General features: G+C 47.1%; 1 protein-coding gene across 1 annotated transcript in view; it reads left to right on the plus strand.

Annotated features, from left to right (window-relative positions):
• The first annotated feature begins 843 nt into the window (after positions 1–843).
• Positions 844–24,565, plus strand: part of lrp2b (low density lipoprotein receptor-related protein 2b) — a 30,420-nt gene continuing 6,698 nt past the window's right edge. The window contains exons 1-62 of the mRNA XM_040176069.2: positions 844–913; positions 1,713–1,823; positions 1,922–2,044; positions 2,159–2,275; positions 2,434–2,544; positions 3,187–3,303; positions 3,594–3,710; positions 3,853–3,996; positions 4,897–5,013; positions 5,141–5,269; positions 5,434–5,603; positions 5,704–5,927; positions 6,217–6,423; positions 6,555–6,757; positions 7,126–7,266; positions 7,598–7,807; positions 7,996–8,188; positions 8,388–8,513; positions 8,607–8,737; positions 8,927–9,064; positions 9,230–9,511; positions 9,612–9,851; positions 9,953–10,075; positions 10,208–10,324; positions 10,509–10,886; positions 11,031–11,279; positions 11,509–11,717; positions 11,829–12,013; positions 12,164–12,392; positions 12,478–12,655; positions 12,764–12,892; positions 13,016–13,182; positions 13,280–13,423; positions 13,680–13,789; positions 13,960–14,137; positions 14,335–14,548; positions 14,709–14,945; positions 15,036–15,227; positions 15,426–15,898; positions 16,126–16,573; positions 16,701–16,866; positions 16,981–17,139; positions 17,232–17,521; positions 17,680–17,883; positions 17,986–18,228; positions 18,574–18,699; positions 18,841–18,960; positions 19,157–19,288; positions 19,499–19,700; positions 19,791–20,086; positions 20,292–20,808; positions 21,000–21,155; positions 21,371–21,541; positions 21,645–21,868; positions 21,955–22,132; positions 22,326–22,522; positions 22,639–22,884; positions 22,956–23,084; positions 23,379–23,498; positions 23,689–23,805; positions 23,893–24,009; positions 24,221–24,358. Coding sequence (XP_040032003.2) covers positions 844–913; positions 1,713–1,823; positions 1,922–2,044; positions 2,159–2,275; positions 2,434–2,544; positions 3,187–3,303; positions 3,594–3,710; positions 3,853–3,996; positions 4,897–5,013; positions 5,141–5,269; positions 5,434–5,603; positions 5,704–5,927; positions 6,217–6,423; positions 6,555–6,757; positions 7,126–7,266; positions 7,598–7,807; positions 7,996–8,188; positions 8,388–8,513; positions 8,607–8,737; positions 8,927–9,064; positions 9,230–9,511; positions 9,612–9,851; positions 9,953–10,075; positions 10,208–10,324; positions 10,509–10,886; positions 11,031–11,279; positions 11,509–11,717; positions 11,829–12,013; positions 12,164–12,392; positions 12,478–12,655; positions 12,764–12,892; positions 13,016–13,182; positions 13,280–13,423; positions 13,680–13,789; positions 13,960–14,137; positions 14,335–14,548; positions 14,709–14,945; positions 15,036–15,227; positions 15,426–15,898; positions 16,126–16,573; positions 16,701–16,866; positions 16,981–17,139; positions 17,232–17,521; positions 17,680–17,883; positions 17,986–18,228; positions 18,574–18,699; positions 18,841–18,960; positions 19,157–19,288; positions 19,499–19,700; positions 19,791–20,086; positions 20,292–20,808; positions 21,000–21,155; positions 21,371–21,541; positions 21,645–21,868; positions 21,955–22,132; positions 22,326–22,522; positions 22,639–22,884; positions 22,956–23,084; positions 23,379–23,498; positions 23,689–23,805; positions 23,893–24,009; positions 24,221–24,358 — 11,629 coding nt within the window. The remainder of the gene's footprint in view (positions 914–1,712; positions 1,824–1,921; positions 2,045–2,158; positions 2,276–2,433; positions 2,545–3,186; positions 3,304–3,593; positions 3,711–3,852; positions 3,997–4,896; positions 5,014–5,140; positions 5,270–5,433; positions 5,604–5,703; positions 5,928–6,216; positions 6,424–6,554; positions 6,758–7,125; positions 7,267–7,597; positions 7,808–7,995; positions 8,189–8,387; positions 8,514–8,606; positions 8,738–8,926; positions 9,065–9,229; positions 9,512–9,611; positions 9,852–9,952; positions 10,076–10,207; positions 10,325–10,508; positions 10,887–11,030; positions 11,280–11,508; positions 11,718–11,828; positions 12,014–12,163; positions 12,393–12,477; positions 12,656–12,763; positions 12,893–13,015; positions 13,183–13,279; positions 13,424–13,679; positions 13,790–13,959; positions 14,138–14,334; positions 14,549–14,708; positions 14,946–15,035; positions 15,228–15,425; positions 15,899–16,125; positions 16,574–16,700; positions 16,867–16,980; positions 17,140–17,231; positions 17,522–17,679; positions 17,884–17,985; positions 18,229–18,573; positions 18,700–18,840; positions 18,961–19,156; positions 19,289–19,498; positions 19,701–19,790; positions 20,087–20,291; positions 20,809–20,999; positions 21,156–21,370; positions 21,542–21,644; positions 21,869–21,954; positions 22,133–22,325; positions 22,523–22,638; positions 22,885–22,955; positions 23,085–23,378; positions 23,499–23,688; positions 23,806–23,892; positions 24,010–24,220; positions 24,359–24,565) is intronic.

The raw sequence follows: 24,565 nt of genomic DNA on the forward strand, positions 1-24,565 counted from the left end.
ATTATTTCTCAGTGATATGCAACAAGAGATAAACAATGATTACACGGTCTAGTCAGAAAAACACACTTCTGAATATGTTGAATTACTGAAATGAGTGGACGGGAACATGTTATTGAACCTTAACTGTAGCTCGTCACGAGGCCACACATCGTAATATGCAATAAAGAAGCCAGTAGAGGCTGCTGATATTTAGTTTGTCGGATAACCGCAGCTATGATAACGTCTAAAAACGTGGTATTGATTTAAACAAGGTGGAATCCAGTAAGACCACTGTCCTGTGCCTCTGCATTATTCAAGACTACAAGTCATTACTGAAACCCTGTTTTACGTATAAAAAAACCTTCCCTTATGCCATTATCAAATTTCAATAGTACAACCAATTAAATATTGAATGTGTTTTCTTTTTTTTTCCACATACCAAACTATATTTACTTGCATTGAGTACAACATGCTGATTGACTTTTTGGGGGGACCTTTTCTAGGTTGTAGAGAACCGATGGAAGACTGACACTGACACTGACACTGACAGAAAAAACACTCATCTGTACTGCTTTCAATAGTCTCTATCAACATTCATTTCAGCCAAAAAAATGTGTTAACTTCCGCCACAGTGTTACACAAAAAATGTTGTTACATTTTCTTGCTGATGTAGACAACATACCACCAGGTAAAAGTTAATCTTAGATGAACTTTATGTAAAGGAGCCCGCCATAAAAAGCTGTTGTCCTCCATGTGACGTTATTGGTCTGCTGGTTGCTGCACGTTGTACGTCTCCGTCCCAAAGGCAGTACCTCGTTAACGCAGTCAGATTCAGCACTGTGTCCAAATGACACCAACGTCAAAATGATGGGCCTTAAAAGTCTTCAACTTCTGTCTCTTCTACTGCTGTCCCAAGGGGTTCAACTTTCTCAAGGTATGTGTGTTCTCTTGAGTTTACATGAATGGGGTTCTTTAGTCACAAATATTAAGTAATGAGAGAAAAACGTAAATGCTCAACAATCGTCAGTTGTGGGATATTTGTGTCACTAGTCTTAATTGCACCAAGATATTAAGCTTCAAGTGATTTTATCTTTTACAATTATGGTAATGAATGTATATTTGTGCTTTGTACTTTGACTTATACTTGACTTAAGTAGAAATGACTAAATAAATAAGTCATACTATTAGCTGTTTTTATAAAAATGTGTACAGCAAATATAAATATTCTGTAAAGAATACATAAAGAATCTTATTTTTGATGATGATTTTCAGTAGTTCCAATAAAAAATACAAATTTTATTTTGTGCTTCATTCAAAATGACTCTTTATAGAAATATTGAGAATGCATAAGTGATAGAAAGTATGTTTCTCTCGGCTGTTTCAGACTTAAAATGATGATTGTATACTTAGGTCTTAGGAATTTTCTGTTCAATTATGTTGTAGAATTAACAATCCTTTATAATGGCTGCATCACATGTTTGAAAGTTCAAATGTTGCACATTGTGTGTATACAGCTCTCATAAACATGGTAACTCATTTGTCAGGAAATAGTAAAAAGCACTTTTTTATTTAAGCAACCTGGTCATCTGACATTTCATCGTATGATATTAAATGTCTTAAGGACTTACGTAAAAATAAAACATTTAATGATTGCAGATGTTTTAAATTCATTCCATTGTGTGTGTGTGTGTGTGTGTGTGTGTGTGTGTGTGGTTGTGGTTGTGCGTACGCAGGAAGTTGTGAAAGTGGGGAGTTCCAGTGCAGTAGTGGACAATGCATCAACAAAGCTTGGAGATGTGATGGGACTAAAGACTGCACAGATGACTCAGATGAGCTGAACTGTCGTGAGTATTAAACAAAAAAAAGCAACCGAGGGAAGGTAAAGCCAATGCCTCCACACATTTACGTGTTTACTATTCAATTGTGTCGTTCTTTTTGGCAGCGACTTCAACATGCACCTCGCAGGAGTTTAAGTGTGTGACGAGCGGTGAATGCATCTCTCTGGGATTCGTCTGTGATGGAGAGGACGACTGCGTCGATGGTTCGGATGAAAAAAGAACCTGTGGTATGCAGAGTGGATCTGTTGTCGGCTATTCGTAACAATGAAAGACTCCCATGAACGTATAAGTCATGAAAATACTTTAGTACTACGATACTCACTTTCGCGCTCTCGGTTCAGGTGGACGGACGTGCAGCCCAGACCAGTACACCTGCCAGGAGGGCCAGTGTGTCCCCAGCAAATACAGATGTGACCACGTGAAGGACTGCGTAGACAACTCCGATGAAAACAACTGCAGTAAGGCGTTTAAATCTTCAATGAACCTTAGAAATCAAAGATTCACAGTATGGATGTTCTCTCTAAGAATTGGTTTTGATTCGGGTTTTATTTTATTTGCATCATTGGGGGGGGAAATATGTTATAATTTGAATAAATATAATACAAATTATTTGCAGACTATCCCCGTTGCACTGAGAAGACCTGTGCGAATGGGGCCTGTTACAACCACTCGCAGCACTGCAACGGACTGCAGGACTGCCGAGACGGCTCCGATGAATTCAACTGCAGTGAGTAATGCTAAATGAGAGCAACGTGGTTTGAATAGCTGTTATGGTTTTGCAGATGCTTAAGAATAGCCTGTGTGTTCTCTTCTGCAACGCTGAAGGGAAAAAGAATAATTATTAATCATTATGTTAAAACATAATTGAAGAAAAAACAACCTTTCTGCACACGATGGATTTGTCAGATAAAATATATACAAACTACATTTAAATAAATGATTACGTTAGCTAACACATACCGTACTTGGACCATGGCCTAAACATTTGGCTCAAAAGGAAGGATGTATTATTGTGTGTATTATTCAAATCCCTTATTATATTCTCTATAAAGTGTATCGTTCTCGTTGAACTGTTTGTGACAATCTACCGATAGAAGAAGAATGTCACTTCTTGCCGCCATCTTTGTTCGGTTAAAGTTAACTATGTCACACATCGCCACTGCAGGAAAGGTATAAAAACCCAGAATTCCTTCCATTGCAGCTGCATAAGAGCGGTGCAAGGATCTTGGGAATATATATTTAAAGCAGCCATGAAGGTTGTCAATTTGCTTTTATCTTTTACAAATGATTTTGTCAATAGTTGTGTTGCAGGTTGTTTCAAGGATGCAGCGGGGACATTTTCTAACTTCTGTCTTTGTTTTATTCGCAGCTACGCAGCACTGTCCCATCCACCAGTATCAATGTGCAAATGGCTACTGTATCCCACATTCATTTGTGTGTGACCACTGGAATGACTGTGGAGACAACAGCGATGAGGAAGGCTGTGGTGAGGTTGAAGTGAATGAACGTGTGAATAAAGAGTACCGAGTTGATTCTGTTCATAAAATATCAACCTTTTCTCTGGAACAGAAGAACTGCAATGTCACTGAACCAAATTCTGTGTTTTCTTATTTTTGTTTAATTTAGCAAATTTGATCATCATGCATCAAGAGGTTAAATAATAATAATCGCAAACATTAAATTGCAATACAAAGATAATATTTAGGAAAAGGTGTTTATTTTAAATGTGGAATTTTGTGGAAAATCTAATTGAATGTGTCTATTTGTTCTTATAAGCGTACCGGAGCTGTAGTGGCGGCGAGTTCACATGTTCCAGTGGCCGTTGTATTCCTCAGCGCTGGGTGTGCGACAAGTTCAATGACTGCGGTGACTACAGTGATGAGAGAGGATGTGGTGAGGACCTTTTTTTAACTTTAAACTCAGTAAACAGCACATTGCACGTGTTGGTCGTGTTGGTGTAGCTACGGTGACAAATGAAGGCTTAAAGTAAAGATTGAAAAAAAAAAATTAAAACTTGTGTTTTTGTGACTTTTAGACAGTAACTCCCGAGACTGCTACCCTGGCGAGTGGGGATGCCCAGGCTCCACAGTATGTATACCAGTGGGCAAAGTGTGTGACGACCAACCCGACTGTCCCGGAGGAGCAGATGAGACCAACTCCACAGCACAAAAAACCTGCAGTAGGTCACACGGATGTTAATGCGTCACGGGGGTTTGATAAATCCTCACGTGCAGTTTAGACATTTGTGTGTATTGCACTCGTAAATGTTCCTCAGGAGTCAGCTGTTGAGACTGCTGAGTGACACTTACGCCCTCCTGATCACTGCCAACACACGCTGCTGGTTTAAGATTAACTTTTATGAGGTTGATGATAGCTTCAATGCTGGTCACGATGCTCATACAGATGTTCTTACATTTCACGGTGTTGATTTATACCAGGGCTGTGAAAATTAACGCGTTAATCTATGCGGTTGATGTGGCCGAGATGAATGTGTGAAAATAGTTTAACGTAGTAGTCCGGTGTGCCAGAAGTAAACAAAGGCCCCTGAAACGAAACCGCCGCTAGCTGCTGTCAGTTAGACAGGATACCGAGCCGGTGGTTGAAGATGGAGAGAGATTTTTGCGTTGGAAGTAAAACAAACGGAGGCGCGAAAAAACACTGCTATGCTAAGCCAGCAGCTAGGCTAAACTAGCCGCTAGCTAGCTGCCACTGTGTCCTTAAAAGACAGTGGTTTGGAAAACGTCCTGGCTAAATTTTGGGAGATTGTTGGCACTTCAAACACAGCCGTCAAATGACGGAGAGTTGAGAGCAAAGTGCACGAGGATAAGATGTTATCCTTAACATGTTCAACATGTTCCACCTGGTGGGATTCTGCCTCCGAGGTGATGTGTGTAGTTTTGTGTAATACGACTATAAAACCGTGTCTATAATACACGGTTTCTAAAGTGATTACTACTTGGGAGACTTAGTCTTTAGAAGGAGAACACACTTTTAATCGCGATTAATGAATTTCAAAATGTGCGATTAGATTAGAGGCCTATCTATTGACAGGCCTAATTTACACGATTCTCCTTCACAGGCTTGGAGCAGTGCGCCGCCTTGAGCTGCGAGTTCCTCTGCCACCCGTCTCCCGAGGGAGGCGCTTGCTATTGCCCCGATGGTTTCACTGTGGCCAATGACAGCCGCTCCTGTGTCGGTGAGTGCCGCGTGTTTGTGAAGACCTTTAACGTGAGCCAGCTTTAAAGTGCCAAAAGTACTCGCTTTTACTCGCTCCTTACCGAAATGCCTATTGTCTAAATATTGGCTTTGTTTTTATTGCCCAGACTACAACGACTGTGAAATCTGGGGGGTCTGTGACCAGCTGTGTGAAGATCGCCCCGGGACACACCGCTGCAGCTGTGCTGACGGCTACTTCTTGGAGCAGGGCCACGTGTGCAAAGCCAATGTGTCAGGTACCGGGACTCACAACATAGCTTTGTCCAATATGTATGTAGGGAAAAAATTACTCTTTCAAAAAGATTTAGTTTTCTATACAGCGACTTGGTTTTCTAAAAGATGTATATTTTGGAGAATTGATCAAATATCTAAGATGAGCAAAACCCTTTGTGATTTCCAGCTGGACTGCCACAGCTTATTTTCACCAACGGCGGTGATGTGATGATGGCTGATATACATGGACGCTTTGTCAGAACTCTGGTGCCATCGCAGGGCAAAGGATTTTCGGTAGGCGTAGCATACCACTGGCACAGCAACACCGTTTTCTGGAGTGATACGTACACCAAAAAGGTCAGTCCAGGTCATCTTGCGATAACGGCATTCGTTCCCCCCCACCTTTTTCATCGCTTCTTCTACATAAGTTAAAAAACACGTTTCATCCTTTTGCCAGGTGTACTCTGCCAACTACAATGGGGGTGACATTAAGGAGGTTCTGACTGCTGCCGTCCAGAGTGTCCAGAACCTCGCTGTCGATTGGATCAACTTCAAGCTCTATGTGTTGGAGGCGACGATGGAGCGAATTGACGTGTGCGACTTCGGTGGAGAGAATCGGGTCACGCTGGTGGCTGAAAACCTGCAGACTCCTCATGGCCTCGCCCTGGACCCTACTGTGGGGTGCGTTTAAATGCTTTAAATAACATATGTTTTTAGTAGTCAAATGCTCTGTAACAAACAATGGAAATAGTGTCAGCATTATTATTATTATTATTATTATCAGCGTTTCCTTTTTTAAATAAAAACATAGATGAAGCTTCTGGTAAATACTGGTCTAAAGTTTGCTCATTTGCCAAAGACATTGCGTTAATTTGTTCTCAATATCAGAATTATTTAAGTTTATTGGTTAGGTAAGTAAATCAATGTCAATTCCAGTCAATTCAATAGTTTATTTTGGTTTTGTTTGCAGCTACATGTTCTTCACAGACATGGGGGATGCTGGTGAGCACATGAAGCTCGAGCGCGCCTTCATGGATGGAAGTAATCGCGTGGAGCTCGTGAAGAGCCGACTCGGCACCCCAACAGGAATTACCTTAGATATCGTCACCAAGAGGGTTTACTGGTCCGACAGTCACTTCGACACGGTGGAGACCGTCACCTACAGCGGATTGGACAGGTAAAGGTTGCACTGAAGATGTTGTCGGCCATTGTCGGTCAAGGTCAAAAAGTCTTCCTACTTACGGAATACCCTCTGAGCCGGAAACGGCTCAACAATGAGGTCCAATCTGAGGTGTTGTCGTTTCCCAGGAAAATAGTGCTCAACGGTGGAACCCAGGCTCCGTATCCTTTCGGAATTGCCGTGTTTGAAAACCATGTCTTCTTCACCGACTGGACCAAGATGGGTGTGGTGAGAGCCAACCGGTTCAACGGCAGCAACCCGGCACTCCTCTATCGTACCGCAAAGCGGCCGGGTCACGTCGTAGTCTCCCATGCTGCCCTGCAACCCGTTGGTAAGGAGGTGCACTTATTGTTTTGTTTTATTTATTTGCGCAAGTAAATAATCATAAACAAAAATATATAGTCACAGTGCAGAAAGAGGTCAGCTGCCCAATGCGCTTACTTGAAGCCTCGTGCTATATAATATTAGAATATTACAATGCTGTAGAGAAGATGAAATGGTATGATTGGCTAAAATATACTGTAATAAACTGTGTTGCGTTTGTGCGTGTGAGAGAACGCGAGGCCTTGTGTTTATTCAGAGGTTTTGCTTCTGTTAGCAGTGATTTATTAAATGCAATATAGTTTTCCTGGCATTGCTGTACAGAGGTTTTGATTAGCAGTGGCGAAATGAAATGAGCATGTGTGTTGTGTCTTTCAGTGATGAACCCGTGCGGCAAACACAACGGTGGATGTCAGCAGATTTGTGTTTTGAGTCACCGCACCGACAATGACGGCCTGGGCTTCCGATGCAAGTGTCGTCACGGTTATGACCTGCAAACTGACCGCCGAACGTGTTTCAGTAAGTTTCCCTTTAATCAGTCAAAGGCTACATTTTCTGCTGTAGGATCGATATTCTGTAAAATACATTGTTACAGAATTGTTCAAAATTATTCACAATGGCAGCAATTTTGATTTAATTTCATCAGGACGTTTGCTAATCAAGTCGATGCGAAAAGGACTTAACCTAATGATAAACGTATCCACACATGCGATTACCAAAGTTATTCTGTTACATATACATGCATCACATTGAAGACACTGAAAATGACACTACTACTACAGCGAACATTCGGAATATCCTTAATGTTTTTGACAGTCTTTGTCCCTGTGACTTAATTCTCTTGGAACAGAGGTGAAGGACTACTTGCTGTTGGCCACCTCTCTCGGGGTGCGGGGGATTCCACTGAATATGTCCCTTCAGGAGGACATCACGCTGCCCCTCTCAGGGCTCGGGACGTCTTTCTCTGGCTCCGCTGTGGAGTTTGACGGCAACGAGGAAGCACTTTTCTACAACGACAGGTCCAGAGGCCTCGTCTATAAGTCCAACCTCAACGGCACTGGTGGGTCTTTATTAGATTTGTTTTATAAAGCACATTAAGATGGACTATAAGGGAGATCGCATGGTAAATAACATGGTCAATTAATCTATTACCCATGGGAGATAAGCCTAATATTAGATCTTTCAAGCTTCTATTATTAATCTTCTGTGTCGCATATCACTTTATTGATTTACTGTGTGCTTTCTCAGTCCAACAGATCTTGACAGGCTACAGAGTGGGAACGATTGACGCCATGGCTTACGACTGGACCTCCAAAGTCTTGTTTTGGACCACGAGCACCTACAAAACGGTGGTGGCCTTCAGAGTCCCAGACAAGTCGAGACGAGACATTGTGACGGGATTAAGGAACCCAAAAGGAATCGCAGTGCATCCCAGCGCTGGGTGAGTGCTCTTATTTAAAAGGTCTAACTACAGTGGCTGTAGTTGCTTTGGGGAGGTTTTATGTTCCAGGGACTGCAGAGGAATCGACACATTAAATTGCTTATGCCCACGCTTGGAGCCGCTGTCATTCCTTGTGTAATCCCCAGAAGTGCTTTTATGAGGGAACTATTTGTGACCGTGTGACAATGTTCATCCCCAGCTTCTTGTTTTGGTCCGACTGGTACCGTCCAGCGGTCATAATGAGAGGCTTCACTGATGGCAGCAACGCTGTTCCTCTGGTCAACACAACTCTGGGATGGCCGTATGGACTTTCTGTCGACTTTGTGTAAGCACAGAAAAGACAACTCTCAGGCTTTTCAAGAGAATATAATCATATGTGTGTTTTATATTCACGGGTTGATCCCTTGGTCTTCAACAGGACGGACCGGCTGTATTGGGTGGATTCCCAACTGGACCAGATTGGTCACATTAGCATCCAAGGACATGACAGACAGACATTCTCCAATATTGGCCAAATCACTCAACCCTACTCCCTAACAATTTATTCAGGTGGGTTGTAACTGCACACTACCTTTACAGTTGTATATTAAAGTATCTATGTTCAGCTTTCACACAATTACTCAAACTTCATAAACCTCTAAAACATTACCACACACCCTTTTTTGTGAGAATATTGCATTCATTGTTATACTCTCGCTAGTCTTTTTTCAAATGCTAAACCATCTACTCTTTTTGTAGACTACCTGTATGTGTCTGACACAAGGACCAGAGCAGTGTTCGAGATGAGGAAGAGGGATGGGGGAGGTAATGTTATGATCAGACAAGGAATCACCGGCATCTTGAACGTCAAGGCCTACACAGCTGACCTCCACAGCGGTAAGTTCACACACTGCACTGCAGGCAGATAGGGGAGGACGGAGGACATGAAAATACTAAATAAATATCACATTCTAGTAGCAGAATAGTTGACTGTATCACCACGGCCGTAGTTGTGTGTAATCCGGAAACTCTCCGACTGCCTCTCCATCATCCTTCTGGCAGCGTTCACCAGCCGCTGCAATGTGGTGTCCAACGGGCTCTGCAGCCACTTCTGTTTCCCGACCCCGTCCTTCAGTCGAGTGTGCGGCTGTCCGTATGGCATGAAACTTCAGGCCAATCAGAGGGACTGTATCAAGGACGATTCTGTCCCCCCCCCGCCTGACAACAACTGTGGCGACTTCTCTTTTGAGTGTGATGAAGGACACTGTCGACCCAACTCTTACCGCTGCGATGGCGTCGCTGATTGCATAGACCAGACTGACGAGGCCAACTGCACAGATACGGGTATACGTTGAATACGGAAACGTGTGTGTGTGTGCGGTAGGAGAACGATTGAGTAAATCACTTCTTCAATCCATCCTCTTGCCTCGCGTGTCTTCACCAGGAGCGACCTGCTCTCCCCGAGCGTTCACCTGCAACAACAAGCACTGCATCCTGTCCAATTGGCGCTGTGACGGCGTGGACGACTGCGGCGACGGTTCCGATGAATTGAACTGCCCCACTAGTCTCCCTAGCACCTGCGCTGCCGGCTACTTTACCTGTGATAACAACAGGTGTGTCTCTGAAATATGGGTGTGTGACGGTAACAACGACTGCGGCGACGGCTCCGATGAACGGAACTGCAGTAAGTGTGTGGGGTCTAATTATGGGAGTTCAGAGTCGTTTAAACAAAGTTTGTCAATGTAATGTAATGCCACCTGGATAAATGAGCGGTATCTGTGACAGATTCAACCATCACTACTTGCCCTCCTGCCTACTTCCTGTGTCCCGACCACCGCTGCATCCACAACTCATATTTGTGTGATGGAGACCAGGACTGTCTGGATGGCTCTGATGAGAAAAACTGCGGTGACTTTAACTTCAATATTTGTTGGGTCGGGTTTTACTAACGTGGGGGTAATTTGAAAATACCATTCTTTTGTGTTTTCCTACTTTAGTTGACTTCAATTTTGCCTCTTAATTTCCCTTTTCCATCTTTAGAGTTTGCCTGTGCCTCCTATGAGTTTGCCTGCGCCAGTGGTGACCAGTGTGTCACTTCGAGGTATCGCTGTGACGGAGTGTTTGACTGCAGGGACCATTCCGATGAAAGAGACTGTCGTAAGCTACCAGCCCCGACTCACAATATAACAAATATAGCTGTGTTTACTGTTGATTTAATTAAAACTAACGGCACTACTTGAAATTCTGTCAGTTTTATTGTTATTCAGATTCATTTTGGCGCTGTCTTAATGTCTCAGTTTTCTGAATATTTTGGATTATTTGCTGCTGCCCCTTCCACCAGCCACTCGTGTTCCTGGCCTGTGCCACAAAAACGAGTTCCAGTGCCAGACGGACGGTTTCTGCGTACCAGACGAGTGGGAGTGCGACGGCCACCCGGACTGTGAGGATGGATCGGACGAACACAACTCCTGCCCGCCTGTCACGTGCAGGGCCGACTACTTCCAGTGTACCAACAAGCTGTGTGTCCCGTCGGACTGGCTGTGTGACGGCGAGAATGACTGCCGGGACATGAGTGATGAACAGAACTGCCCCACCCCTCCTTTTAGTTGCCCCTCCGGACAGTGGCAGTGCCCCACCGACCTGCTGTGCATCGACCTGGACAAGGTGTGCAATGGCCAGAGGGACTGCCCCAATGGAGCAGACGAGTCGCCTATCTGCAGTGAGTTTCCATTAGTTTTCCATTATATACAATATTTGAGCCTCTAACAAGCGTATTCCTACAAGAGCAGAATTAAGCAATAGCAAATACAGCACGATGCTTAATGCATACACAGTACTAACTCACTCATGTAATTTCACAAAGACCAAGACGACTGTGTTCTAAACAACGGAGGCTGCAGCAACGGCTGTGTCCAGGGACCATTCGGGGCTCAGTGCACCTGTCCATCAGGGTTTCAGCTCCTCAACGACTCGAAGACCTGCGAGGACATCGACGAGTGTCTGATCCCAGGTTTCTGCAGCCAGCAGTGCTTCAACGAGAGAGGAAGTTTTAGGTGCTACTGCTCACACGGCTACCTCCTCGGGGCCGATGGACGCACCTGCAAAGCTGCAGGTGAGCCACGAACCCGCATCACAAAAATCCTGAAACGTATCGTTGGGGGCCCTTTTTTTTTGGTCATTCACAGTAATTGATTCACGTGATGTTGGGTACATTGATGGGTATTTTCCGTCACTAGATCCATATCTGCTCAGCACCTCAAAACAAATGAAAGCGGAGTACTTAGAAAAAGCATTTACCGGATCTTAAAGCAACTTAACAACCATGTTTTTTCTTCCCTTAGACCCACTAGCAGCTGTACTTCTGGTCGCCAAGCGAAGTCAGATCGTCGCGGACAGGATCAACAGGAGACCCCCCCTGATCGTACCAGTGATCAGCGGTTCAGGCATCGTTTCCGTGGACTTCGATCGCGTGACTTCCAGAATCTACTGGGCAGATGCCTCACAGAAAAAGATATGGAGTGCCTACCAGAACGGCACAGACAGACGGGAAGTAAGCCAAACCAAAGGTCCTCTAAAAAGTGGAGTTCAAAGGTTGCTCCTCGACCACATGGCTACACAACAAACCGGGCAACATTCTTTGTTCAATATGTCCTTGTCCTAGGTGTTCTCCAGCGGTCTGATGGTACCTGAGAGTATAGCTGTGGACTGGACGGGTCGCAACCTTTATTGGACCGACTCTGTCTTGGAAAACATTGAGGTCTCCACTCTGGACGGTCGATTTCGGAAAGTTCTCCTCACCAAAAATGTCACAAGCCCCCGCGGACTAGTTTTAGACCCCCGTAACTAGTGAGTAGAGACTCTTTGAGTGAAACTGACATTTGGATGTTTTTTTATTTGGAGTTACATTTTTATCCCTTGGACTTTCAGTTTTGTGTGCCCCTAAAAAGAGACATTGATATCACATATACATACGTATTGCGTTGTCATCCCTCTCAGCACCAACCTGATGTTCTGGTCGGACTGGGGTCAGAACCCCAGGATCGAGCGTGCCAGTATGGACGGAGCCATGAGACGAGTCATTGTCAGTACTAAGCTCTACTGGCCCAACGGCCTGGCCCTGGACTACACCACACGCAGGCTCTATTTTGCTGATGCCTACCTCAAATATATTGACTACTGTGACTACGATGGCAACAACCGCCATCAGGTCATGGCAAGTGACCTGGTAGGTTTGAGAATTGTTTCCACCCCATAGCTGCAAATCTTCGTTAATAAATAAATGAAGCTCATCCCTGTTCACCTCACACCAGGTTCTCCAGCACCCACACGGAATGACCATCTTTGAGGACGACATCTACTGGTCGGAGCGCTACACCAGCAAAGTGATGAGGACGAACAAGTTCCACGGCGGCAACATCACCACTTTGATGAACGACGTCTTCCAGCCCATGGGCATCGTTATGGACCATCCCATCAAGCAGCCAACAGGTAACCTCCAGTTAAACTCTCGAAAGCAAGCTGTAAAATAGTCTAAAGGACTATGACATGTAATGTAAACTTAAGTGTGGTTGAAGGTGACACTGGTTTTGTTTTTAGCCATCGACCCATGCAGAGAACACCTGTGCTCTCAGCTGTGCCTGCTGTCAGGCCTGAGACCCAGGTACTACACCTGCCACTGCCAGTCTGGCTGGAAGCTTGGCGACGACAAACGCACATGTGTCAAAGGTATGTTTTCTTACAGTAGCTTTTACCTTTTTTTTCTCCTCTTCATCGCCGTTTATTTTGTATCTTTTACACAACCATGTTGAAATCTGTGCTCCTCTCGCCATGTGCATTGTCCTATTCTAGATGAAACTCCCTTCTTGATGGTGGTGAGAGATTCCGTGATATTTGGCATTCCTCTGGACCCCACTGACCCTTCCAACAATGCCATGGCCCCCGTGTCAGGCATCAGCCAGGGGAAGGACATCGACTTTGATGACCAGGAGCAGTTACTCTATTGGGTGCAGAGCACTGTGAGTCGAGGTTGACTTGAATCTTTGCCATTAGTCGAGCAGCTACAATTTCCAAGAGGCCAGTTGTGATGCACGTTGTTTCCTTATTTTTGGTTAGGGTTCTATATGGCAAGTGAAAACCAGCGGTGCCAACAGGTCCGAGTTTGCTCCGGCTGCTTTCATTGGCTCGCCGTCTGGTTTGGCTTTTGATTGGATAAGCCGTTTAATGTTTTACACCAATCCGACTGGGAAAGCCATCGAGGTAAGCACCCTTTGAGACAAAAAACGCAATGAGTGTGGATTGTTGACTGACAATATAATGCCAAAATAGCCTCAATATGACACAGATTGACTAAATTAATAGATTATAAACATGTATCCCTCCCTGTTCTTTCATAGCACAGTTAATTTCAGCTGGGTTTATACATACGGATGTATCTGGGATTTTGTGTGTCTTTAATTCAGTTTTTGCAACGTCATTGCACAGGTAAATAACCTAAAGTTTACACTTCACCAAGGTTATCCGTGTGGATGGAGACCAGCACTATAGAAAGACCCTCATCACCTCCACCGGTAAACCGGAGGGAACAGGAGAGCCCTTGGGAATAGCCCTGGATCCAGCTCGAGGGTAAAAGCTCTGTTCAGCTAGAGATAAAAACAGTAACAAAATGTTGTACAGCATGTAAAAATAAACACTTTCTCCATCTCGGTATTACATGGGATTTACACATAGTTCAATTTAAAAACCTTCGATATGAACAGCATGATGACTAAGTAGTTCACACATTCCCTTCACAGGAAATTGTTCTGGACAGACAAAGGCGCAGACAATGGAGTTCCTCCAAAGGTTGGCAGTGCCGACATGGACGGAGGAAACCTAACCAACCTCTACACGGGCAACCTGGCCAACATTGGATTCATCGCCGCTGACGTCTCTACCATGAAACTGTACTGGGGCGTGTCGGGCTCAGGGGTGGTGCGTATTCTGTACCCGCTCAACATATAGACTGAGAACAAAAATGTGTGCAGTTACTGTACATTTCTGCAGCTGCATTGCCGGGAGGATGGGGGGAGATAAAAATTTATCTTTTTAATACTCAACGTCCAGATGCAGTCATTTCTATTTTTAATTAATCTTCATCTTCTGCTTGTTCCGTCATTATTTCTTCCCAGATTGAGAGTGGCACCATGGACGGAGTAACGCGGGTGATTGTGGTGAGGGGCCTCTCCCATCCTTGGGGCCTGACGATCCACCAGAACCACCTCTACTATACCGACCTGGACTACGAGGTCATTGAGAGGGTGGACAAGCACAACGGTGCTAACATGTCGGTGATGAGGAGCGGGATGTCCGGCCTGCGCGCCCTCAAAGTGCACGCCAGAGACAGTACGTGGAGTTGTTTTGAGCTTTTATTGGTGTTTTCTCCTGCAGAAAATCCACACTCTCCTTGGCTTCTTCCGATGTTTATTCCGATGTTGATTGCATTACAATACTCATATGACCCACTAATCCTTACTTCCACCAGTAACTTTTCCTCTCACCTCAGACTCCGCAGGGACCACCAACGCCTGCAGCTCCAACAACGGGGGCTGTCCCCACCTGTGTCTACCCAAACCCGGCAATCAAAAAACCTGTGCCTGTACCACAGGCTTCAACCCGTCCCAAGACGGATCTCGCTGTGAACAGTATGAGTCTCTCGCAATTGTCTCCGCTACCAACTACATTCGTGGCTTCCACATAAACAGCTCCGACCACTCTGAGGCAATGGTGCCTGTCGGTGGAAGTATGTCGGCTTCATGTTATTCTGCGTTATGGCGTTCTGAATACCAAATAATGAGATGATACAAGTGGTGTTTTTTTTTTTTTCTCGCAGCTTCCTACTCCATTAAAGGCAATTTGGATCTCCATGTTGAATCTGGCTTTGTATACTGGGCTGACAACAGCACCTCCCCCTCATTCAGGGGCATCTTCAGAGCCAAAACCGATGGGGGCCATTACAGCACTGTCCTCAACTCAGGCGTTGGAAGGGGAGGCATCCCGGGCCTTGCTGTGGACTGGGTTGCGGGTATGAAGCCGCCCGACGTTTCCTTCATTCAGTTTACAGGCACAAAGGGCAAAGATTTTAACTAGAACTTGCATCAAGAAATTCATAGATAATAGTTTACTAAAGTATATTAATTTTCATGCAAAATTCTAGTGCTGTGTCAAGCTGCAGCTATAGCTGCGTGTCTCTTATCCTCATCCTTAAATCTACCTTTCTTAGGAAATGTATATTTCACCAACGCCTTTGAGAGCGAGACCTTCCTCGAGGTGCTTTCAATCAACACCACCTACCGAATGATTCTCCTCAAGTCTTCCCAAGACCGGCCCCGGGACCTGGCCGTAAGCCCCAAGCTGCGCTACCTCTTCTGGACCGACGGGGGCCAAACGCCCAAAATTGAGCGGGCCCTGCTCGATGGCACCAACCGCACTGTGTTGGCATCAGAAAGCCTAGCGTCACCTCGGGGCCTTACTATTGATTATACCAACGATTTCCTCTACTGGACGGATGACGTGCTTGATATGATCTCCAGAATGGCTACAGACGGCACACAGAGGCAGATTGTCCGGTTTGGGAGCCGGTATCCATCGCCGGTGGGGATGGCTATTTTTGGAAACTACATGCTGTGGGTGGACACAAAGCTTAGGAAGCTCTTACAGGCCAGTAAGGACCCAGCTAATGCCGACCAGCCAGAGGTGAGAGCAAAATCCGCTTGATTTAATATAGTATTAAAAGAAATATTATTCATGTAAACATTATTTTGTCAGTTTAAACCAATGCAAATTTACGTATTAGTTGATCGAATAAAAAATATATTCGGTCGATAATACAAAATCAAACGTAATGATGGTAAATTTGAGTAATTAGTGTGAATGTCGATGGCACTAAACACCAGAACTTCTTTTTTTCCAAAATCTACCAGGTAATTCGAGACAATCTCGAGGGGCTGATGGATGTCTCGGTCTTTGACGCTCATGTCCAGCCTACGTCCGCCAACCAGGTGGGCTTTAACCCGTGCCAAGAGGACAACGGACGCTGCCAGCAGCTCTGCTTCGCCATGCCGGGCCAGGAGCAGCCAAAGTGCGGCTGTGCACACGGGTCGCTCCTTAGCAACGGAGTGACGTGTGGTTACGGACAAGAGGAGTTTTTAGTTTTCACCACGGATTACACGCTGAACAGCCTGAGGTTGGATCCTTTGGACCACAGCGCCCCCTATCCGGTGGTGAACCTGGGCTACAACTTGATGGCTTTGGATTATGACTTCAAGGAGAAGAAAATCTTCTTCACCCAGTATTTGGGAATTGGAGGGAGCAGAATTGGCTACGTCACCACGACATCCATCACCACTGCGCCCGTCCTCCTAGCTACAGGTGAGTCGAGCGTTAATCGCTGCTCTTATGCCTTTGTTGGAACTCTTGCCATATGTTTTTCCTCCTGTTTAATTCCATGCTCCTTTCTCACAATGCAATACCCTCTTGTCTCGGTCCCGCTGCTCAGATTTGGATGACCCAGAGGGATTGGCGTATGATTGGGTCAACAAGCGTCTCTACTTCACCGACTACTACAGCCGCAATGTCCAGTCCATCGGGGCGGACGGGGCGAACCGCTCAATCGTTGCCCACGCAAATCGTCCCAGAGGCATCGTCGTGGACCCGTGCTACGGGTAAAAGCAACGGCCCTTTATTTTCACCAACCAGTCACTACAGAGGACGGATGATTCCTGCACTCGCGCTGCAGCTCCTCTCCTCCCTGCTTATCCCGTTCTCTCTTTTTCCAGTTACCTGTACTGGACTGACTGGGGCTTTCCGGCTCAAATTGAGAGAGCCACGCTGGGTGGAAAATTCCGGACTCCGATCATCAACAGCAGCCTCACGACGCCCAACGGCTTGACCCTGGATTATGAGGAGAGGATGCTTTACTGGGCGGACGCCTCATTGTACGTGCAGCTTCTGATGCAAACTGTGTTGCAGCAGACCCCCCACACTGCTGACATGTTCCCCAACGACTCTTCCTCTCCCCTTCCCTTAGAAATAAGATCGAAAGGGCCACTCTCACCGGCGCCAACCGACAAGTGATCCTGCTGGGGGTCCAGTACCCGTACGCTATGACTGTCTTCCAGCAAGACATCTTCTGGACTGACTGGACGGAGAGAGCCGTCTTCAGGGCGGGGAAAGTCGATGGGTCTGGCGTAACAGTGCTGGCCCAGGACCTGCAGTACCGACCAAACGACATCCACGTTTATGCCGCGTCGAAGCAGGAGAGCTGCTCCAGCTCCTGTCAGCAGTTCAACGGAGGCTGCAGTAATGTCTGTGTCCCCGGTAGGAATTGACTCGTAATTTTTTTGTTGGCTAAAAAAGAAGAAAGTCTTGCATAATATCTTTATGCATGATATAGGGCAATAGAAGTGTTTTGCATTTCAAGTGAGTCCTTTTTCTCCATTCTTAATTTCCCTCACATGCCAAATTCTCTCCCGCAGGTCCATTGGGCCCAGAGTGCCAGTGTCCTCATGAGGGGAAGTGGTACCTGGCCAACAACGGCAAAGACTGCATTGAAGACACAGGGAAACGCTGTCAGCCGGAGCAGTTCAGCTGTCTCAACGGGAACTGCATCTCGGCCCGCTGGAAGTGTGACGGCCACGACGACTGCCAGGACAACTCGGATGAGCTGCAGAGAGTGTGCGGTGAGACCCGGCGTCAGAACTTTAGACAGTGTAACGCGTATCACAATGAGAGCGTAAACAGAAAGTCTTAAGACGCGAAACACCACCGCCTTCCATTCTCAGCCTTCCACACCTGCTCAGCCACGGACTTCACCTGCGACAACGGCCGCTGCGTGCTGCTCAGCTACGTCTGCGACTACGTCGACGACTGTGGAGACAACAGCGACGAGCGAGGCTGCCCTTTCCCCACGTGCAACCCCGCCACCGAGTTCACCTGCGCCAACGGACGCTGCATCAGCGCAGCCCTCGTCTGCGACGGCCACAACGACTGCAGAGAGAACACCACCTCGGACGAAATCAACTGCCGTGAGTGATGCTTGAACCGATCGGGGGATTCATTTTATGAGCCGGAAAATACAGTTTGGAAATTGCCGTTGGAACCTTGTGAGTGTTGCGAGTAGTTGAGCCCCCATGGATCACCACAAGAAGCAGAAACCTTGTCTGAACACATCAGAACACGCGGCCTGATCTGGAATCGTGTGACTAGAAAGCCTAGAAAGCATTAACGGCAACCTCCTAGTAACGTATTAACCAGCTGAACTTTATAAACCCCACCTTCCAGGTGTAATTATTTGCTGTTGAATAAGTGAAATGTGTTTTTGATTCTCCGGCTGAAGTTCTGTTGTTTCGCCCTCCGCTCATCCTCTCCAGCTGACAGGTCGTGTCCTGCAGACCAAGTCAAGTGTGAACGCAACAACATCTGCATCTACCCTGAAAGCCTGTGTGATGGCTACAACAACTGTGGAGACAACAGCGATGAGAATCCTCTCTTCTGCGGTAGGTTGAGCACTTGGTCCTGCTGCTATATATGAGAGGGGGCGTAAGAAAGAGACTTACTTGCAGAGTTTTACGTTTTACCTGCTGAGTAGATCAGCTGAAACTGGCCGTAAGGAAGGCTTTGTGTTGCTGTGTTCACAGCGGGGCGCACATGTTCTACGGATCAGTTCCGCTGTGACGAAGGGAAATGCATCCCCGACTCCTGGGTGTGTGACTCCATCCAAGACTGCAGTGATGCGACAGACGAACCTCTTTCCTGTAGTGAGTTCTCTGCATTTACACGCGATTCAAAGTTGATTTTGTCAATGTGACTTTTCACTTTGTAGATAATCCCCTTTTTTTTTTTTTCTTGCATTTTAGTTTGTTTGTCAGAACGGATATTTTTTTATGTGATGGTTATCCATGGAGCTGTTTTCTACACAGGAAGTCAGACGTCTGTGTGTTTGTTCCTGTGCAGAGGATCAAATCAGAACATGCGGTCCCAGCCAGTTCAGCTGTACGAATGGAAACTGCATCCCCCAGTCGTTGGTCTGTGATGGGAATAATGACTGCTGGGACACAAGTGACGAGGCACCTGAACTACAATGTGGTGAGACTGTAGAGATTTATTTATTACAGGACTACTGATGATCTATTTACGATAAGTGATGTGTGACGGGATAGAAACATACATTATATTTCAGCAGATTTCTCTTTTTCTTAACTTCATCCCACATCTCATCTGAATTATGTAATCATCCACCAACTTGTTATCATATTATATAGTCGAGCTTGCTCATCTTTCCTCCGTCTCCTTCAGGCCAACAAACCTGCAGTTCCGACCAGTTCACCTGTCCCACATGGTTTCCCAGCTACCCGCGCTGTGTGCCGCTCAGCTTTGTGTGTGACGGAGAGAAAGACTGCGCCAATGCGGCGGACGAGCTCCATAACTGCCCCAACCGCACCTGCCACATGAACGAATTCGCCTGTTCCAACGGGATTTGCATCCTCCTCCCCTACCAGTGAGTAGAAAAGCGTGGACAAAAGTAGACGTCACTTTGCAGGTCCGGTTACTTGAGAGAGTCTTGACGGATTCGTCCTCCCTCCCCCAGCTGCGATCGCGTGAACGACTGCGGCGACGGCAGCGACGAGCTGCACTGCGCCTACGACACCTGCAGCAGCCACCAGTTCACCTGCGGCAACGGAGCCTGTATCCCCGCCTCCTTCACCTGCGACGGGCAGAGCGACTGCACGGACGGCTCGGATGAGGCGGAGAGCCTGTGCGCCCCGCCCCGGCCCACCTGCGCTCCGCAGCAGTTCATGTGCAAGTCGGGCGATTGCATCGACGTCGGCAAGGTGTGCAACGGACAAAAAGACTGCGGGGACAACAGCGACGAGAAAGGCTGCGGTGAGAGGATCGGAAATAAGACGTCAGGTCGAAAATACGGGTGTTAATCGATGGGAGTGTCCCTCACACGAACGAGCTTACATTCCGATGTCAAACATCTTCCAATGTTTATGTTCACAAGAGTCCAAAACACAAAGATATTCATTGTTAATGAACGAATGATCGTTGTCTTTTCCTGTCTTTTTTTTCTACTTGTTCCGATTAGGAGTCAACGAGTGCCTCAACCCATCAGTCCACAAGTGCGCCCAGCTGTGCACCGACACGCTCACCGGTTACTACTGCTCCTGCCAGCCGGGCTACCGGCTCATGCCGGACGGCAAAGCCTGCGAGGACCTCGACGAGTGTTCCAGCACACCCGCCGTCTGCAGCCAGATCTGCGAGAACACAGTCGGCTCGTTCCACTGCAAATGCGCCCCCGGGTACGTCCGCGAGCCGGACGGACGCACCTGTCGCCAGAACAGTGGCGTCGCCCCGTACCTGTTGTACAGCAATCGCTACTACATCCGCAATTTGACCACCGACGGGTCACTTCTGAGCATCGTCCTGCAGGGGCTTACCAATGTGGTGGCGCTAGATTTTGACGACTACGAGAAGAGGCTTTATTGGCTGGACGCGGGGGCGGGAAGGATCGAGCGGATGCGTTTTGACGGCACCGACAGGGAGACTCTGGCGGATGACGATGTATTCGGAGCTGAAGGCCTGGCACTGGACTGGGTGGGCAGGTGTGTAGTTTAATCTTATTAAGGCTGATTCTGATTCTAATAATTAGTCATGAACACGTTTGTGAACAAAGACGATTTGAAAATCTCCCATTTAAATCTATTTTATTCATGTAATTATGAGCATGGCGTCAGCCCGACAGAACAAAACATGGCTGCAGGGATCTCATTGAAAGCTTTTGTGTCTCCTGCAGGAAGCTGTACTGGCTGGACGGTTATTACGGCTCAGTCCACGTGATGGAGCTGGATGGACGCTACCAGAAGAGACTGCTGTCAGGAGAATTCACTGATGGAAACGCCACTTATCCTATCAGCCGGCCCCGTGCTGTGGCCGTTAACCCCAAATACGGGTGCTTAAACACACACACACAGATGCAATTTAACACCAAAACCTAATGTTTACAGTTGATTGATCTTGCAAATCTTGAGCTGTTTGTCCGTATTCCAGAGAAAATATAAGGGAAATTCAATATTGAATATTTCTACTACTGATAATGCTAAATATCCACTACATCTTACTCTTTTATCATCTTGTCTTTACTCTTTTTTTTTTCCTCCCCTCCAGATGGCTTTACTGGACCGACTGGGGTGACACAGCATATATCGGCAGAGTTGGCATGGACGGACACAATGTCAGCGCCCTCATAACGAGCAAGCTGGAGTGGCCCAGTGCTCTGACCATCGACTACACCACCAACAACATCTTCTTTGCTGATTCCCACCTCAGCTTTCTGGAGTGAGTTCAGAGATTCAGTCACGCGTCCATAGACTTCCTGTATAATAATAACCGTGCAATCCCTCCAACGTGTACTAACCCCCTCCGATGTATCGACCTTCAGCTTTGCAGACATGAACGGCCAGAACCGACACCGAGCCATCGCCGGTGCGCTTCCCCACGTCTTTGCCGTTTCCCTGTTCGAGGACTGGGTCTACTGGACGGACTGGAACACACATACAGTAGAGAAGGCTCACAAGTACACTGGCGAGCAGCGCACAGTCATGGGCAACAACACACATCGGCCATACGACATTCGCGTGTTCCACCCCTACAGGCAGCCCCGCAGTATGTGCATTTAAATGTGGCAGCTTGTCTTCTCATCGTATTCAATTGAGAAAAGGTCAGCATTTACCTACGCGTTCCCTTCCCAGGTGAGAACCCCTGCTCCTCCCATCACCTGACCTGCAGTCACTTGTGTCTGATTGCCCCCGGTGGGGAACAGGCTACCTGCCAGTGCCCCGATAACTTCATCGGCCTCTCGGTGGGCTTCAAGATCCAGTGCGTCGCCGACTGCTCCAGCACCCAGTTCCGCTGTGGAGACAATGAGAAGTGAGTCGGATGTGAAATCACCCGCGCTCCCGTTTCACAGCCGTCGCATCCATTGTGACTTTGTGTTGTGTTGAATGTAAAGATCCTGTGAATCTAAACAAATTAGGAAAGGACAAAGTAGAAGGTAGATTCAAATAAAAGAGAACATCTATATTCTGTGAGCCAACCTGTTCGTGCCGTGTCTCGTCCACAGGTGCGTCCCCATATGGTGGAAGTGCGACGGCCAGTCGGACTGCGGCGATGGCTCGGACGAGCCTCAGACCTGCCCGCCCCGCTATTGCCCCGTCGGCCAGTTCCAGTGTCGCGACGGCAACTGCACCTACCCCGGCTTCATCTGCGACGGCCATCCGGACTGCCCCGACAGCACCGACGAGGACGCCGCTCTTTGCAGTAGGACAACTGACAAACAGGAACTGTGATTGACTGTAGCGGGCCAGAAGAGGCCTCCGCCAGGCCTGACGGTTCGGTTTCAAGCCGCGTTCTCTCACCCCCCCTCCCCCTCTTAGGCGACCACCGATGCCAAGAAAACCAGTTCCAGTGTAAAAACAAGAAGTGCATCCCCGTGTCCTGGCACTGCGACGGCGTGAGCGACTGTTCGGACGCAAGCGACGAGGACGCAGAGACTTGCTCCCAGAGGACGTGCAAACCGGGAGAGTTCCGGTGCGCCAACGGGCGCTGTCTTCCGTCGGGCTACGTGTGCGACGCCCAGGACGACTGTGGGGACGGATCCGACGAGCCGTATGAAACCTGCAGTAAGTGGCCCACTGCACTGAAGTGATACGGCGCTCTGCTGCCAATCAATGCTTCCCTTTGTCTCGGGCAGTGGGTCCAGACTATAAGTGCGACGAGGAAACTGAGTTTTCCTGCAAGACGAACTACCGCTGCGTCCCTCAATGGGCTCGCTGCGACGGCACCAACGACTGCATCGACAACAGCGACGAGCAAGGCTGCGGTCAGTGCGACGACTATTAAATGCTGTGTAGCACTGTATGTGTCCTGTGTTTTAAAAAGGTTTCGGGTTCTTTAGGGTAAAAGCAGATGTTGATTTTCTGAATACCATTAACCGTGTGATTGGCAATTTTCATTAAGGCAATTTTCGTCAACAGACAACTTTGCACAATGCACAGAAAGGTGTATGTGTGTTTTTTTTTTATGATTATCTGGGTTTTGAAAAAGGAGTCTTTTCTTTTATGATTGACTACATGTTGATCTTTGAATGTCCATGTTTGACTTTGTCCTCCAACAGAGGAGGTGACCTGCGATCCTCTGGGAGATTTCCGATGTGAAAACCACCGCTGCGTTCCCATCCGATGGCAGTGTGATGGCACCGACGACTGTGGCGACAGCTCGGATGAAAGAAACTGCCGTCAGTGTCATACTCAATATATTTTACAGCTCGATCCACGACAAAACCAGCAGGAATATGTATTTTTTACTCGCGCTCGGTCTTTCATTTGGGTTACGGATAACTTCTGAAATATATCCCACACTATACATGCACATTTATTCATTCGGCTTTTTGTGCGTCCCTTTCGTGTGTCGATTGCTGCCGATAGAGCCGCGGCCCTGCTCCGAGAGTGAGTTTCGATGTGACAACGCGCAGTGCATCCCTGGCAACTGGGTGTGTGACCACGACAACGACTGTGGGGATCAGTCCGACGAACGCGACTGCGGTGAGCTGCGCACACGCCCACTCGTTTCCTCCGAAATACCCTGCGCCGTGAGCGGGCCCCCCTCTTTACCGCCCGGCTTTCTTCCAGAGTTGCACACGTGTCGTCCGGGGCGCTTCCAGTGCGACTCGGGTCACTGCATCCCCGCCGCTCTGCAGTGTGACGGCCGGCCGGATTGTCAGGACCTGACGGACGAGACCAGCTGTCGTAAGCAAACAACGTCAAAGCTGATAACGTGGTTTTAATGGAGCCGTATCTGTTTTTTGTTAGTAGCCGCTTGTTAGGAGGTGTCTGCATGTAAAGTATGTAAATGTCCAAATGACATTATAGTAGGTTAAATGATATCAAAACATGTAATAATTATGTCATAATGTGGACTTATTGTTCAATCAGCATATTAACTTAATACTCCCAACAGCCACCCGTTACCCAGGAGGCCGTTGGTGCCCTCAAAGCCAGTTCCAGTGTGCGAACCATCTGTGTGTGAGCCAGGGCTGGGTGTGTGACGGAGTCGATGACTGTGGGGATCGCTCTGATGAGCAGCTCACTTTATGCTGTAAGGAATAAGTATTTTATCTGTACTCGTGCCGGTGTGAATTAACAGATTTATTCATTCCTTAAAACACATCACAATTCTTTCCCAAGTTGAACTTGATCTAGCTTGAGCCAGCATGGACATATTATTCCCTTTATTGTTTCCCCTCTTCATTAAAAGCTATAAAGTGAAAGGATTTGGAGCTCTGCAACCGTAAACTCATAATTA

The sequence above is a fragment of the Gasterosteus aculeatus genome, chromosome 5, assembly GCF_964276395.1.
Source record: "Gasterosteus aculeatus chromosome 5, fGasAcu3.hap1.1, whole genome shotgun sequence".
In the NCBI taxonomy this organism is placed as follows: Eukaryota; Metazoa; Chordata; class Actinopteri; order Perciformes; family Gasterosteidae; genus Gasterosteus; species Gasterosteus aculeatus.